A 17,383-nucleotide genomic window follows, 5' to 3' on the forward strand; every position below is an offset into this window, starting at 1 on the left:
TTGATCGAAACCAACCCGCCTTTTTGAGCCTAAAAACTCAGAGTTTGCTTAAAATAAACATGAACTTTTAGGGGTAAAAGACAAAGCCGGCGTTGTGCAACAGACCTCTGGTATGAAATGTTTTTAGATAAAAACACAAGCACAGAAAGCAGATTCTTTTTCATCCAGAACATTTAGACTGGAAATGTACCTAATCTATGAGTATCATCAAGGTAATGATCTAAAAACAACACAAACCCTGCCAAAGTATCATCCGAACAGTGAGAGAGAGAGAGAGAGAGAGAGAGAGAGAGAGAGAGAGAGAAAGAGAGCTACTGTTCATTTGCAGCTGCAAGATACCAGGATTCAAAGAGCATATTGCGTAAACATTTAGATTAAAGTATGTTCCGTGCAAAAGTTTATGCACCCTCCATTTACAAAGGCCTTTATGGAAATATGCAGAAAGCCCCCTCTAAAATTGAGTGAAATGGCTTTATATAAGAACACAGATATAAAAAACATACACTACACACTTTCTGAAATGCTTCAGCACAACAAGAACAAAACATTCACAACAAACGATCTGTGGTCATGAAACACACACACACACACGCACACACACACACACACACACACACACACACGCACATATATATAAACGTGATGAATGTGAACTGACATGACAGGGTCAAACAGTTATTTGGCATTGAAAGCTACATTTCCTGCATAAACCATCTCTTTACACTTCAGATAGAAAACATTTGTTGCTCTTACATGTATAAAATCTATATTTACTAGTTTACATTTAGCTTTTAAATTATTATTTTAAATAATGCACTGCATTCTTTCTTGCAAACATAAAACACGAGTTCAGCCTTTTCAGTAGCATATCTGGATAAATATCTACTGAATATTAAAGACCAGAGAAGAATATATGTAACAATACATTTACAGCAAGGTTCAAAAGTCTGCTCTTTGCATAACATTTTATTATTTGGTATATTAGGTTTTGTGCAAGTGCTGCAGTAATTAAAGTAATTAAGTGAAACAATTAATTAAATAAAATAATTAATAATAATATAACCCCCTGCTGATGTTCACTGATGATGTTTATTAATAATAACCGCTGATGATGTTCATACGGTGGTCAAAAATTTTATTTTGTAATGAAATGAAACTTATTGAAATACTATATTAGTTTAAAGAGCCCCTATTATGGGTTTTTGAAAATTACCTTCCATGAAGTGTGTAACACAGCTCTGAGTGAATGAAAACATCCAGCTGAGGATAAAATCTGAAAGTGGACCGTGTTTAAAACTATTGATTCTGTAACAAAACAGTCGACTCAGAGTCGAATAATGGATGGTGTTGGGTTCGGATCTTTTGCCTGAACGCATCGACGTCGATACGGTACATCACCAAACATGAAGTGCTGGATCCGGTAAAATGTGAACGCGCCATTCCCTTCAGAGGGCTGTGTCTGTTCCTGTCGTTTTTCTGATTTTTGATACAATAACATGGGATTCGTCGGCCATTTGCTACTAAAAGAAGGAGCAGCAGAGACTATTATGTATGAGACTTTGTAAGACTTTGACAAGGACTTAGTCAGTAACTGTTGGAGTTCATCTGAACCAGTTTCTTCTTCCTCCGGATCATAACATGTAATTGTTGCCTCTTTTTCTGTAGTTTGCAAAATATGTGTTTAATAGCGTGTTGTAAGTTGTAATCGCTCTGCGCAGCTTATAATCACGTATTTATTATAGATCAGTGCTTGTATTGTATCTCTCAGGTTAAATCTTTATGGGGCTGTTCACATATCATGTCCAAAACCACGATGAAAACGTGACGCGTGCTTCTTCCTTTATTCTCTTCCTTGATTTTAAATGCATTTCTGAACTCGTGATCCTCTGCTGTTTGTATGTGCTATGGCCAGCATCAGCTTTTCCTCACATGTGTTGTGCGGTCAATTTTCAAAATAGTTTATTACTAATAGTTTAGTAATACTGAATGTGTGCTGTTATTACTTTGGATTAGATTTAAGAGTAGAGTAATATGCTGGTGTTTAACTGCATTGCTTTAAAGAGCCCCTATTTTGCATTAAAAATGTCATATTTTGGTCCAACAACAGGCTGATTTGCATGCAAGGTCAAAAAACACTTTCATTGTCTTCTAATCTGCATTTATTTTTACCTAATTATCCCAGCGATTCCCATATGAGTCGTTCAGTGATTCATTTGTTCCCAAACTCCTCCTTAGCGCAAATCTAAGCTGTGCTTATTGGTCTGATGACCCAGTCTATTGCGATTGGTTGACTTATTGCACAAGACAGAGAGAAATGCCCACCACGGTTACTGCATGAAGTAGCAGAAACTATGTGAGAGCCCAATGCAGGAATGCAATAAAGCAATGCAGTTAAACACCAGCATATTACTCGACTCTTAACGCTAACCCTAAGTAATAGCAATGACACACATTAAGTATTAATCCACACAGTGGCAAAAGCTGAACTATTTTGAAAACTGATGATCGTCATATTCGCATCATGATCAGTCCAGTGATCCTCTACGCCTCCACTAGTGTCTGAAGAGAAAGCGTGTTCACATTTTACCAGTACTGGAACTACATATTTGGTGATGTACCGTGTCGATACGATCAAGCAAAAGATCCGAGCCCAACTCGATTTGTTTATTCGACTCAGAGTCAACTATTTTGTGAAAGAATTCATAGTTTTAAGCATTTTCAGATTTAATCCTCAGCTGGATGTTTTCATTCCCTCAGAGCTGTGTTACACACTGCATGGAAGCTCATTTTCAAAAACCCATAATAGGGGCTCTTTAATGCATTCCTGCATTGAGCTCTCGCATACTCTCTGCTACCTTATAGCCATGGTGGGCGTTTCTCTCTATCTCGTGCTGAACCCAGTTGACCAATCACAACAGACTGGGTCATCAGACAAAAGAAGGAGTCTAACTAATTATATGGGAATCGCTGGGATAATTAGGTAAAAATAAATGCATATTATAAGACAATGAAAGTGTTTTTCGACCTTGCATGTAAATCACCCTATTGTTAGAGAACCCCAAAACCAAAATATGACATTTTAATTGCATAATAGGGGCTCTTTAAAAACATTTTTGTTGATTATTTTGTATTTTTAAGGGTTTATGGTAAGTCCGTTTTTTTAAATATATATTTATGACCTGTTAACCAATTTTTGAGCAGAGGTTTCAGAACTGGAGAAAACTCTATTGGTCTCTTTTTAAAGAAGACTCAAATCATGTCCTTGATTTGATAAAAAAAATAAATAAAAATAAAAATAAATAAATATATATATATATATATATATATATATATATATATATATATATATATATATATATATATATATAGTGGCAAAATTTTCGTACCATTTAAATGAATAAACAAAACCTAACAAACAAAATAAGAGTCAGATTGACTCCTGAATGATAATTTTGTGTCATATAATACTTTTTTCAAATATAATTTCCAAATTGTCAGCATGAGCTTCTGAACCCCACTGTAGATGTCAATAAGAGGAACGGTGCTGTTTCTCATGAGTCCACCTTCCCGTATGTCCCATCAGGCGGCCGGTAGTATTTGGGGAAAGCCATCAGCTGCAGCATGTTGAAGGCGTATTTCCTGCACTTTATATTCTTTTGCACATTCTCAATCCGGCAGCCTTCTCTGATGAGGGGAAGATGAAGACACAAAGAAAGAAACAAAAGGAAAGGGATAATGAATGATGATGATGATGATGATAATGAAAGTTTAAACCTGCACACGAACATGCTAAGCATGAGGAAGCACTGAAATAAATAACACTGAAATGCAACACGTAACTTTGAAGATCATGGTGCATTTGGAGCGTGTTGAAAACAAACACTTCCTGCTGGGAGAAAACAAAAGCTAAAATGCTTCACATTTAAGATCAATAAAAACAAACAGGATGGTTCTGCTTTCATTTCGTGAGATTATTCCTGAGTAAAGAGCATGAGGGTGGAACACATGCATGCGGGTGATGGGAGACTAGTGAAAGTAAAACGGCTAAAGGTTCATATACAGTTGAACTCAAAGTGATTTGCCCTCCAGCGAATGTTTTTTCTTTTTCAAATATTTTTCAAATAATGTTTAACAGAGTGAGGAAATTTTCACACTAATTCCTATAATAGATTTTCTTCTGGAGAAAGTCTTAATTGTTTTATTTCAGCAAGAATAAAACCAGTTTTTAATAAAAAAAACATTGTAAGGTCAAAATTATTAGCCCCCTTAAGCAGTATTTTTTTGATTGTCTACAGAATGATCCATCGTTATACAATGACTTGCCTAATTACCCTTACCTGCCTAGTTAACCCAGTTAAGCCTTTAAATGTCACTTTAAGCTGAATACTAGTATCTTGAAAAATATCTAGTCAAATATTATGTACTGTCATCATGGCAAAGATAAAAGAAATCAGTTATTAGAAACTATAATGTTAAGAAATGTGTTGAACAATGTTTCCGTTAAACAGAAATTGGGGAAAACGTATACAGGAGGTGAATAATTCAGGAGGGTTCATAACTCTGACTTCAACTGTATATAAACACACACTCTAATGCACTAATTCACTCACTCATTTCATTCACACCCTCAAGTGCACTGTATTAGTGGACTAATGTAGGGAATGAGTGTATAGAGGTAGAGCTCTTGTCTTTCCCTGTGGAACGTGTGTACTTCCATAACCAAAATGAGACACCCACTAATGCACTCCATTCTAACCACAAATCCTTTTTAAATGGCCTCAATGGCTAGTAAAGTGTCCACTTTATGTATATTTCATAATCATACCAGAAAGTAGTGAGTCATTCGGCTTTTCTCCTCCCAACTGTTCATTTCTACATCCTACTCAGCTCAGAAGCTGTTTTTCACCTGCTATAGAGTGTGGAGATGCAAATTGAGGTGCAAGGAAGGTGATATTTATGAAGAAGATTCAAATTCAAGTTATAAACACTTGATAGAAATATGTCTTTGGTATGGCTCACATACACAAAACAAACAATCCAAAACTACACTACAACACACCTTTAAAATAATCAATGTCAGACTTTGAAGGCAAGACCCTGACAGTGCTGTTTGTCCTTATTTAAAAATATTAATTGCAGTTGGAATAAAATATTTACTAAATGTTTTCTTTTTTGCCAGAGGAGCTCTAAAACAACAACCTGATGGAAGAACCTGGAAAAAACAATATATTGAATTAGCAGTTTTCAGTATTTTGTGATTCATGTTTCAATTTCCCCCTGTTTATTTATGCTTTTGAACTTAATTATGATTGATCTTGATCTTTCTTCCAACAACTTTTAACCTTGGAAAGTTAGAAAAGTGACTTTTAGGAACATTTTTAATAGTTTTAGGTGATGTATTGTGTCAGGGACTGTGGGTGGGAAAAGGAGCGAGGAGCTGCAAGAAAATGATGGGTTTTATTTACTAGAAAATAAAACAAAAAGGCAACATGAACATCCCAGAGGCGGAGGGGGATAACATTAACAAAAAGGCAAAAACAGACTACATTAGACTGCGCTAGCAGGGAAGAGCAGGACTGGACACGACAGGACAAGGTGATAAACAGCGACGAACTGGGACAGAACATCAGACAAGTGGGAGCTATAAGCATAAAGAATTAACAAACTAGCCAGCCAAGATGGCGCTCATACAATGACAAAAGACAGAGAATGATGGGAAATATGAGTCCTCGACCCAAGAAAGCTCGAGCCAAGCACAACATACAAGACATGACAGGACCAGTGTCTGGAATCTGCCACCAAAACAAGAATTAACAAGACAGAAGTGGCAGAATCCTGACAATATTGTGTGGGTTGGTGTTGAATATTACACTACAAAAACCTTGTAACAAAGTGCCAGTACATTTTCTCTTATTTTACAGACTTACAGTGCATCCGGAAGTTATTCATAGCACTTTTTCCACATTTTTATGTTACAGCCTTGTTCCAAAATTAATTAAATTAATTTATTTCCTCAAATTCAACACATAATACTCCATAATGACAATGTGAAAAAAGAGTTTTTGAAATGGTCGCAAATTTATTAAAAATAAAAAACCTAAAAAAAAAATTTAATCACATGTACATCAGTATTCACAGCCTTTGCTCAATACTTTGTTGATGCACCTTTGGCAGCAATTACAGTCTTTACAGTCCTCAAGTCTTTTTGAATATGATGCCACAAACTTGGCACACCTGTCTTTGGGAATTTTTGCCCATTCTCATTTACAGTGGGAAATTTGCCCATTTACAGTACCTCTCAAGCTCTATCAGGTTTAATGGAAAGTGACAATGTACAGCCATTTTCAGATTTCTCCAGAGATGTTCAATAGGATTTAGGTCTGGGCTTTGGCTGGGCCACTCATGGACATTCACCGAGTTGTTGTGAAGCCACTCCATTGATATTTTGGCGGTGTGATTTGGGTCATTGTCCTGCTGGAAGATGAACCGTCACCCAAGTCTGAGGTCAAGAGCACTCTGAAGCAGGTTTTCATTCAGGATGCCTCTGTACATTGCTGCATTCCTCTTTCCCTCTATCCTGACTAGTCTTCCAGTTCCTGCTGCATAAAAACATCCCCACAGCATGATGCTGCCACCACCATGCTTCACTGTAGGGATGGTATTAGCCTGGTGATGAGCGATGCCGCGTTTTCTCCAAATGTAACGCCTGGCATTCACTCCAAAGAGTTCAGTTTGAGTCTCATCAGACCAGAGAATTCAGTTTCTTATGGTTTGAGAATCCTTCAGATTCCTTTTGGCAAATTCTAGGCATGGCTTCCGTCTGGCCACTCTACCATACAGGCCTGATTGGTGGATTGCTGCACAGATGGTTGTCCTTCAGTAAGGTTCTCCTCTCTCCACTGAAGAACGCTGGAGCTCAGACAGAGTGACCATCGGGTTATTGATCACCTTCCTGACTAAGACTCTTCTCCCCCGATCACTCAGCTTAACCAGCAGGCCAGCTCTAGAAAGAGTCCTGGTGGTTCCAAACATCTTCCACTTATGGATGATGGAGGCCACTGTGCTCATTGGAACTTTCAGAGCAGCAGAATTGTCTCAGAGGTCTACAGACAATTCCTTTGTCTTCATGCTTGGTTTGTGCTTTTACATGCACTGTCAACCCTGGGACTTTATATAGACAGGTGTATGCCTTTTCAAATCATGTCTAATCAACTGAATTTACCACAGGAGAACTGCAGTTAAGCTGCTGAAACATCTCAAGAATGATCAGTGGAAACAGAATGTACCTGAGCTCAATTCAGAGCTTCACGGAAAAGGCTGTGAATACTTATGTACATGTGATTTTTCAGCTTTTTAGTTTTAATAAATTTGAAACAATTAAAAAAATATTTAAATCTTTGTTCACATTGTCATTATAGGGTATTGTGTGTAGAATTTTGAGAAATAATTAAATATTTGGAATAAGGCTGTAACATAAAAATGTGTGAAAAAGTGAAGTGCTATGAATACTTTCCGGATACACTGTATTTCTCTATATATTATTTTTTAAACATTATATTATTTCAGACTACTAAAATGTCAATAAAAGTCATTCATAGAGTTGAATTTTCAACATCTAAAGTTGACAGAGCAGAAATCAAGATCCCATTATGCAATTCACAACCGTAAATAAACAGAAAACTCTTGTGAATCACAAAATACAGAAACTAGCTAGATTTTACTGTATGGATGAGAAGAATCTGAAAGAATACAACCTGCCTTTCTCTTTACAGCGATCTAAGAGTTGAGTCTGTGGGCAAGTAGCAAGCAAGAAGCAAAGAAGTTAGACGCAGCTTGATTATGGCATAATCAGCATTTATTGGTATTTCGCAAGCAAAAAAACAAGACTTAAAATGAGCCAGACCACCAGCAGGTGGGAGCTGACGAGCAGGAGGGCGATTGGGTAGAAGTGGCGCGACGCCGGCTTGTTAATAGCTATGGAGCCCGCTTCAGGGTCGTCCCATTGGGCCAGCTCTCCCTGGGCCAGACGACCGCTGAGCGTCACGGACCAAAACACACACACAGAGAGAAAGAGAGAGAGAAGCAAACACAAACACATTCAACAAGACATTAGTTCAGCGGGTCAGTTTAGACACAAACACATTCAAGAAAAGGTTAAACAGGAGAGGAAAATATACATGATGCTAGAGACGTGCATTAGGGTTGCATTCAGCATTGATATCGCAATGTGTATCTGCAATAGTCAAGATCTGCAATGTTGAGTCTGGAGTATAGTTGATTAGGAGCCACAGAACACAAGTGATTTGTAGAGTCAATGCTAAGTTTAACCATAATAGAGTGACAGTTTATCATTTGCTTGTGTTTTAAGGCCTGTGACTGACCATTTCAAGAGAGATTTAAAGTATTGGAGCACAAAAAATAAGGATGTTTGGAGGTGTAATAAATATATATTGCATTTAATTATTTACAGGGAAAATTCTTACTTAGAATTTTAAACTTGTTTTTAGTGCAAATATCTTCAATTCAAAGCAAACACAAGATTATTTTGCTTCCCCCATAGGCAGATAGTGAAGTTTGTGTTAAGAAAGATCCAAAAATTTGACTTAAGGTGAAAATAAAACAATATTTTTACTTCAACAGAAATTAGTCCAAAGGCACTCGGAATATGTGGATAATTTAAAAAGCCTTTATTCACATGGCTTAATCTTAAAAGAAACCTACGCGTTTCGGCAGAGATCTGCCTTCATCAGGGTAACAGTGATCAGGTGCGTTTAGCGTCTCATTTGAGTACTAAGGTCACATGACTCATTCAAACATCTCTACAACACCCAAACAATTCAACCGACATAGTCAACCATCATCATTAATTCAGCATAGATAGAGGGTGACTTTAAACCATGCACAGATATACAAAAAATGCTTAAACATGGCATGTACATACATACTTCCGAACACATTTACATGTGCACATACACATATATACACACATACACGTATAAAAACATGTACACATAGGAAAATACAAACACATTCTACAATGTATGATGATAATCAGTGGATCATCTATGGATAAACTGTTTTACAAAAATGAAGAAAAGTCTAATTCACCATTTAGACCTGGGAATCTAGTTGCTTTTAATGTATAGATATAAAAAGTCTCTCTCTGTTTTAATCTTTTTATCCTGTCCTCCTCCTCTTGTGGAATTATAAATATGTTCAATCCCAACTATTTTTAATGAACTGGGATTGCCGTGACCTTGATTTTTATAATGTAGGGCCATAGGATATTGTGGGTTACAGGTACGCATAGCATTTTTATGCTCCGCTAATCTCAATTTCAATTTTCTCTTAGTCAATTTTCTCTTAGTACTCAAAAGAGACGCTAAACGCACCTGATCACTGTTACCCTGATGAAGGCAGATCTCTGCCGAAATGTGTAGGTTTCTTTTAAGATTAAGCCATGTGAATAAAGGCTTTTTAAATTTTCCACATATTCCGAGTGCCTTTGGACTAATTTCTGTTGATGTTTTGATGAGGCCTAACGTGCAGTATTTATAGTCTTTAATAATGTGTTAATTATTGTTTATAATGATGTGCTAGATGACATTTTCAAGTGTTACAGTCACTTAAAAAACACAAACTCATCTTGAGAGTCTTAGATGTAGAGACTGATGAAGTCTAACACACTGTTCAAATGCTGGGTTCCGCACAATCGATTTGTGTTGGGAAAACATGAAGGAATTGAGTTAACTCATAGATTTTTGCAAATGTAAGTATATTGAACATAAAACAATTAAGTTGTCACAAAAAACACTCAATATTAGTGCTGTTTCAGCTCATTTTATATAAGTAATTCGAACAAACAGCAAACATAATTTTTTTTGAGTGTGATATGCAGTTAAAATTAGTCTATAATCTGAGTTATGAAAGCAAATCATCTCTTTATGAGTTTGTGTTTGTTAAAATATATATTTCAGTAAATCACACAAGCAAAAAAGTTTTTTTTTTGAAGATTACAATAGTGCGATCACAAATGTGACGCTGATTTTAGACCACAGCTCAACAGACAGTCCAACTTTTCAATCAGTGATTCGATCAAGAATAATCAGCCTTTCTGAATGAATCGTTTAAATGAATGACTCATTAAGATAAGAACTTGGTGCCACCTACTGGTGGGTTTTGGTGTATTTCTTAGTTTTTTGGTATTTATAATCATCGATGTGAGGTCTATTGATGCGTTCACCCCAGATGCGGATTAAGCAAGAAGAACGAATGATTTACATGTTAAGTCAATGCAAAGATGCGATTAAACATTCTGCGGCGCTATTCGCACAAATGAGGCAGCACAAATGATTTTATTCGAGCAGATGATCTGACGCAAAATAAACATTTAGGTTGAAAAATCTGAACTTTGACAGATATTTTCGCCACGTTAACCAATCAGGAGCTTGCTCTTGTAGTGGTGTGATTATGGCATTGCGCCTGTAGTTGGTATGCTAAAGGGAAATCCTCCAGCTGACATGGGACGACAGTTTATCAAACCGGGACTTGCTCAGTCGGAAATACAGCTGAAAGTGTCCATCATCCAGGCACAGCTTCTGGAGAAGTTGATGAACTCACAGAGCTGAACGCATCTCTGAAGGATCTGATGTACCCAGATAAGGTGCCAAACAAATCTACGTTTTTCATCCTTCCTAAAGCACATAAAGCGCAGCTACTCTCTCAATAAAATCCATGTAAGTCATTTTGCAATGAAACTGGAGTCTCCAGGCACACAGACGCCCCTCACATGAAACAAGTCCAATGAATTTTATAAACTAATGAAACAAATTTGGTGAACAAGTGAAGCGAGTAAACCTAAGCATCCAATTACATGCATACAGGACAATCTATTGGTGTGAATGCCCATGAATCAGCCAAGACCAGCACAAAGGCTGCATTTACACTGCTCGCTTCAAGTGACCCAGTTCTGATTTTTCCTCTCATATGGCACAAATGGGATACGTGTAACCAGGAAAAAAATCATATGGATTCCCATTTGCTCAGGTGGGATTCAGGCCTCGTTCATGTGGAAATTTATCTGTGAGCAGGTAGATCAGATTTTTATCTGTCAATGCGAGTCGCTTGCCATTAAAAACGATGGCGAATGACGTCAATTTGGAACAGACTTCTGCATGAGTTAAAATCCTTAAATCTCATATCCAAAAAAAGCTTTTATATTGTAATGTAGCAATATAAAGTTAGTGGTGTGTGAAAAGACTAAAATAGTTGTTAGAAACCTTCATCAGACTGCTTGTCCACAAACAAGGAGAGGGAGAAAATCACAAGACATTGTCTCAGAAAATTCATTTAGCCTGATATTGGCATCAAATTCAAAACATTCTCAGGAGATACAGTTGAAGTCAGAATTATAAGCCCCCCCCCCCCCCCTCCTTTGAACTTTTTTTTTTTTTAAAACAAATATTGAACACAATACAACTTTTTTCCCCATGACTTCATAATGTATGACTTTTTATATTTTTTAACATGTAGCATGCCCTTTTACAGGGCCGGCCCGTGGCATAGGCAGTATGGGCAAATGCTAAGGGCGCTGTACATCCAGGGGGGCGCCAGAAATGGGGGGAAAAAAAAAAGTGTAACTTTCACTAATCTTAAAACTAGTTGGTATTATGACTGATAAAATAATACGCCCACATTAATTTAACTGCATAGTGCAAAGCCTACTAAGTAGTAGTAGTATTAAATAATGATAATATAGCCTGATCACCTAAGACACCCCCCTCCCCATCTGAATAATTAGATATACCTGCTAAACGGAGTTCGTTATTTTGATTGGTCAACAAGCTCAACATGTCAAAATCCAAGCGGTGATTGATAACGCCATTAACAATTAGCATGACACATACCTGTCAACCCTCCCGTTTTTGCCCGCTACACTGAAAATAATTATTCAAAGATGATTCCTTGGATTTACTCAATTTTTTTACGTTAAGTGGTTGTAAACTATTTTTTGGGCTGAATTTAAACAAACAAAATAAGTTGAAAGTTATTAAATGTATTTTGTTTGTTTAAATTCAACACAAATAAATTGTTTGCAACAGTTTTACATGCAACACTTTTTTCAGTGCATCACGTTTAATTTTCCCATATTTCCCCCATATGTTTAATCCTTATATGAAAAGTGAAAGTACCATCAATACAGAGCCGATCTCAAATGTGATAGAATTGCAAGAGCTGATCAAGATAATTATGCTTTCAATTTATTTTGACTTGAAAGCACGTTAAAATGAATTTAAAAACGTCTGCATTCACTTTCTTTGTCTATTAAAGCTTTGCGTCAATCGCCATAACCTCTGAATTCAGTGTGTGCATGCTGACTGACAGATGTGCTTCGTATGATAAACTGTTCCCAGATCAGCTTCTCTACATGCCATTTATAGAGGAGTGAAAGTTTGGGATACTTTGGTGATTCGGATGTGTGTTTAAACAGACAAATACACTTAAAAACATGTAAACATGCCAGTCCAGCGTGTTTTATTTTAAACACAACTAATTTTCTCTTAAATGAGCACAAACAGTTACTAAAGTAATGGAATGGTTTCATGGTAGAGCTGTGCATTCTTAAAGTGACACCTCTGTTATCAAACAAAACACAATGAGAGATTCATTTGCTGCTCTTCACTAAACAATTATAATAACTTTAATCAATATGCAAATACACTAAAAGAAGTAGATTTTATAGCTTTATTTAATTTCTGTATAGGTCATTGATTTTAATAGCCTATATTTTATTATCTTATATTTTATAACCTTATATTTTATTGTCAATATTTTCTAATGTTTGCTATGTATTCTATCATTTGAAGCTATTTGTTGTCCCATATTTTTGACATCCCAACATTGACAGGTATGGCATAATATGGTGTGCTAATCAATAAATAGCTATAGTGCTATCTGTGCTATCTGTCTATGTTATGGAAGGGCATGGATGTTATGGAAAATAGTAATAGTAATGTAACTACCCCCATAATTCCTTCCTCAAGCAAATGTGTAAATATTAGATCTAATTAGCAATAACATTAATTGTATTGGCATATTTATCTGACGTTTTTCCCAGTTTGTAGTCGATCAAAAAGCTATTTAGTTTCTTATGACTAATATGTACACTAGCAGAGGAATTTACTGCGATGTGACGGAGCACCACCTGAAATCTTGCCTGGGGCGCCAAATTGGTTAGGGCCGGGCCTGCCCTTTTACCACAGTAAAGCTCAATGTGTCTTCTTTCCATTGATAGCTAATTTGTGTTTGTAGCTTACTGGAATCAGGAACTGTTACTATTTAAAGTTAGGTAGGTGTAAATCACCAAAATTGAGTGCTGGCTAAGAGTTTTTAAGCATGTAAACTAGAAAGAAAAAGAGAACGAGAGAGCGAGGGAGAAAGAAAGAGAGCAACATCCACTGTGTAAACAATATAAACTAATATAAATCTACTGCTCACACCCTGTGCATAAATCACGCCATGACATTAAAATATCTTCTGGTTAAAAAAAAGCCTAGATTAAAAGCAGATGGCCACTTTCTGTCATAAACTACAGCAAAAGACTTGTCAAAAAGGAAATTAAAAAACCCTGCAAAGCAGATTAAACGCAGGAATGGAAAAAAGAGTGCTCGTGTTTTATAAGAGCTGTCAGTCAGCGCCCGCTCTTTTATTTCCAGGTGTTTTTTCCAGGTGTGCAGTGTAAATGCAGACATCAGATACGAGTCCCTTTTAAACAATGATATACAGCGGAGAAAGTATTGAACACGTCATGTTTTTTTCCTGAGAATAATATTTCTAAATGAGCTGTTGACAAGGAATTGAAGCAGATTTTGGTAAAAACCCAAACAATACAGACATAAAAATAAAACAAAACAATCTGAAAAATAAGTTGAAAAGTTAGTAATATGTGATGACAATAAATAACAATTAAAGACGCCTCTCATATGGAGAATGAAGTCACATGCATTGCTCAGGTGTAAGTTTATCAACAGAGTGTTAAATCTTGATAGTTCTCTGGGTCTCGTCTATCAAATCTGATCTATTTTTTTGTATTTTTTATTGGATTGAAGTCAGGGCATTGGTTGGGCCATTCCACATCTTTATTTTCTTTCTCTGAAAGCATTTGAGAGTTTCCTTGGCTGTGTTTTGGTTCATTGTCTTGCTGAAATGTCCACCCTGGTTTCATCTTCATCCTCCTGCTAATGTAGATGTTGAACTGAAGCAGCTGATATTCATTTACACTGAGGAAGGACAGAGGGTTGCTGAAAAACTACTGAGATATTTCAGCTGCTGTCTGAGCTTTCACTGCCTTTCTACATCTTCCTTTCTTCATGTGTTCAATACTTTTTCCGCGCATCATTTCATTTTATTAAACAGAACTTCATTTGTCAACTAATTAGTTTTGTTTTCTTTTCATATTCGGATTTCTTTGGTTTTTACATCAACGGCGAAATATGTTTTCTGAGAAAAATGGTGACGTGTCCAATACTTATATTCCCCGCTGTAAGAGGGTCATCGAAAAAAGTTACAAAAACCAGAATTGGCCATCAAGACATGCTGTGTGAGTGCAGCCAAAACACACTCAGCAAAATATTACTATTCTTGATAAAAAAAAAAAACACAACCCCCAAAAATGTTGATCTATTTTTGTCAAATTTTACACCCATAAAAGACACACAAACAAATTTCACTAACAAAAAGCAAAGACAAAAATTAAAATGGTGACAAAAATGCAGATAATTTTTGTGCTGAAGGGTTGGAAAAAAAAATGTAACGATTCTCTTTTAATAATTTTAATAAACTTGAAGCTACTAGAAAAGAGCAAATGTACTCATTTGATTTGTCTGCAGTCTGAACTGAAGATTATGAGTGGCAGAGCAGACTGGGCATATATTTCTGTTGTGCTTTGTACATACACACGCATTGCAAAATCTGATTCACAAAAAACAACAAGAAAGTAATTAATTTGTAAATCGTTCAGTCTTAAGCGGCACGGTGGCTCAGTGATTAGCACTATCGCCTCACAGCAAGAAGGTTGCTGGTTTGAGTCTCGGCTGGGCCAGTTGGCATTTCTGCATGGAGTTTGCATGTTCTCCCTGTGTTGGCGTGGGTTTCCTCCGGGTGCACACATACGCTATATGGGAATTGAATAAACTTAATTAGTCGTAGTGAGTGTGAATGAGAGTGTACTGTATGCAGGGGCGTAGCAGGGGGATCCGTCCCCCTCACTTTGAGAGAGACCATTTAGAAAGGGGTGATTAATAATTATATGAACTTATGACCTCATACAGCCTCCCCCCCACTTTTAAAATGTCCGCTACGCCCCTGACTGTATGGGTGTTTCCCAGTACAGCTGGAAAGGCATCCGCTGCATAAAACATATGCTAGAATAGTTGGTTGATTCCTCTGTGGCGACCTCTGAAATAGAGACTAAGCCGAAGGAAAATGAATGAATGAATCAGTCTTATCATTGTTTGACAGTCTTGATCATTGTTGAATTGCTTTAGTGAATTGCAAAACTAATTACCATCACCAAACCGCTTTCCCAAAGATTTCCTCACAAGTACTGAACTTATTTTTAGAATAACAGATTTTAGACACTCACAATCTTTGAAGGCATCTATTTCCTCATCATTTACTTGTAAAGATTTATGAAGAAAATCTGTACATGTAAACAACGAGGACATTTTGGAAAGAATGCTGGAAAAAAGCAGCGACTGATATCCATAGAGGGAATAATACTATGGAAGTCAATGACTGCTTATATTTGGTCTTATATCTTTTTGTGTGATCAACAGAAGAAAGAAAACTCAAACAGGTGTGCATTAGGTAGATGATGACAGAACTGTGCCTTTAGGGAACACCCTTTATATTCATAGCTAAACACTTACGTTGACAGCTTTTACGTTGAGCAAATACTGTATGAAAAACACCTGTCAATCACAGTGAGCTCTGTGCTCAACTTCTATATTAAATGTATTAACCTCTATAAATTAAGCTCTATAAAATGTTTAAGTATATATTTTTATATCTATAAATTAATGAACATGTATTTGCAAATAAATAAATAATAAAAAAATCAAGAACTTCGTGTTATCTTTTCATAAGTAGGTCAGGCCATTTAAGGTCACCAAACCTGCTTTATGATTACAAGAGGAACAAAAGTTATTGTTTGTGTGCTGATTCTTTTGAAAAAGGGATGAAATGGTTTTGTTTTTGTCCCAGATTTGCTCAGTATCTTATTGTAATGTCAGTGTGAATGCTTGCAGTTCAGTGGAGGTCACTAAGGTTGAGTTACACACGTCAGTTCAGCTTCAACTTCTGACTGTAAACTATTTCTGCAGACCGGTTCTGCCACCGCAAAACACATGCACACACACACACACCATACGCATCTTTTAGGAAAGAAACTTGCCCATCATTGTGCTCATTGTCTCTGCTCACATCTCGTTACACAATGTCATTTGAGCAAGATATGCTAACAAACCCTCTTGACACATAAAAAACACTACTATCAGGGTTTAAGAAACATTATAGATGAAGAGGAGAGTTCTTTTCTGACATTGCGTATGTATTTATTGATGCCAGTTGAATGGGAGGAGAGTATTTAACATTAATAATGCATTCAGGTCTTTTCTGACCAAGAAGACCAAGAAGTTTCTAAAAAAAATGTTCCCCACAAGGTCTAAATAAACTGGCATTGCTATACACATGGGGACATTTGGTCTAAATATACTGGCATTGCTATACACATGGGGACATTTGGTCCCCATGATGTAAGGAATACAATGTGCACACACACACACACACACACACACAAATTGGGGTCATTTTGGACTCATTTGGAATACTATATGCAGATTTTGAATGCATTATGAATATTAAATGAATCATGCATTTGCAGTAGTCAGCTTATTAGTATTTGTGCCTGGTTATTAATATGCAACATGCCACTAAAAGCCATATTTAAAATACAAGGCAGTTTGAAGCATTTGCTAATAGCTAAGAAATTATTTTCAAGAAAACTAGATCTCTGACAGGAACAAAAGCACCCCTGAGAACAATGATGTTTGTTTATGTGGGTTTGTTGACACTGGAAGCAGAGCTCAACGTGTGGAGAAAAAAAGCTGAGATTTCTCTGAGGGCGTACTCACACTAGGCTTGACGATTGTCCCCCCTCCCCTCTACCCTGACAGCACACTTACGTCAGCCTGAGCACGCTTACATCATCGATGATGCGACTGTTCAGTTTAAGAGAAGAGAAGTGCTCTCGCTCAGCACAGTGGACATTGCTTTAGTTACATCGTTTTGTTTTATTTTTAGTCGTTTGGAATGCAGTGACTCT

General features: G+C 36.7%; 1 protein-coding gene across 4 annotated transcripts in view; it reads right to left on the reverse strand.

The window, feature by feature from the left end:
• Positions 1-3,374: 3,374 nt before the first annotated feature.
• The window catches only part of inpp4b (inositol polyphosphate-4-phosphatase type II B), a 333,119-nt gene continuing 319,110 nt past the window's right edge, over positions 3,375-17,383 (reverse strand). For 3 of the 4 annotated variants that reach the window (XM_056456462.1, XM_056456465.1, XM_056456464.1), the window contains one exon: positions 7,834-8,033. In XM_056456462.1, the coding sequence (XP_056312437.1) occupies positions 7,856-8,033 (178 nt within the window). In that variant the 3' untranslated portion in view covers positions 7,834-7,855. Of the gene's footprint in view, positions 3,685-7,833; positions 8,034-17,383 lie in introns of those variants that run through there. The other variant, XM_056456463.1, reaches the window with a different exon arrangement.

This window comes from Danio aesculapii, chromosome 1, assembly GCF_903798145.1.
Source record: "Danio aesculapii chromosome 1, fDanAes4.1, whole genome shotgun sequence".
Taxonomy (NCBI): Eukaryota; Metazoa; Chordata; class Actinopteri; order Cypriniformes; family Danionidae; genus Danio; species Danio aesculapii.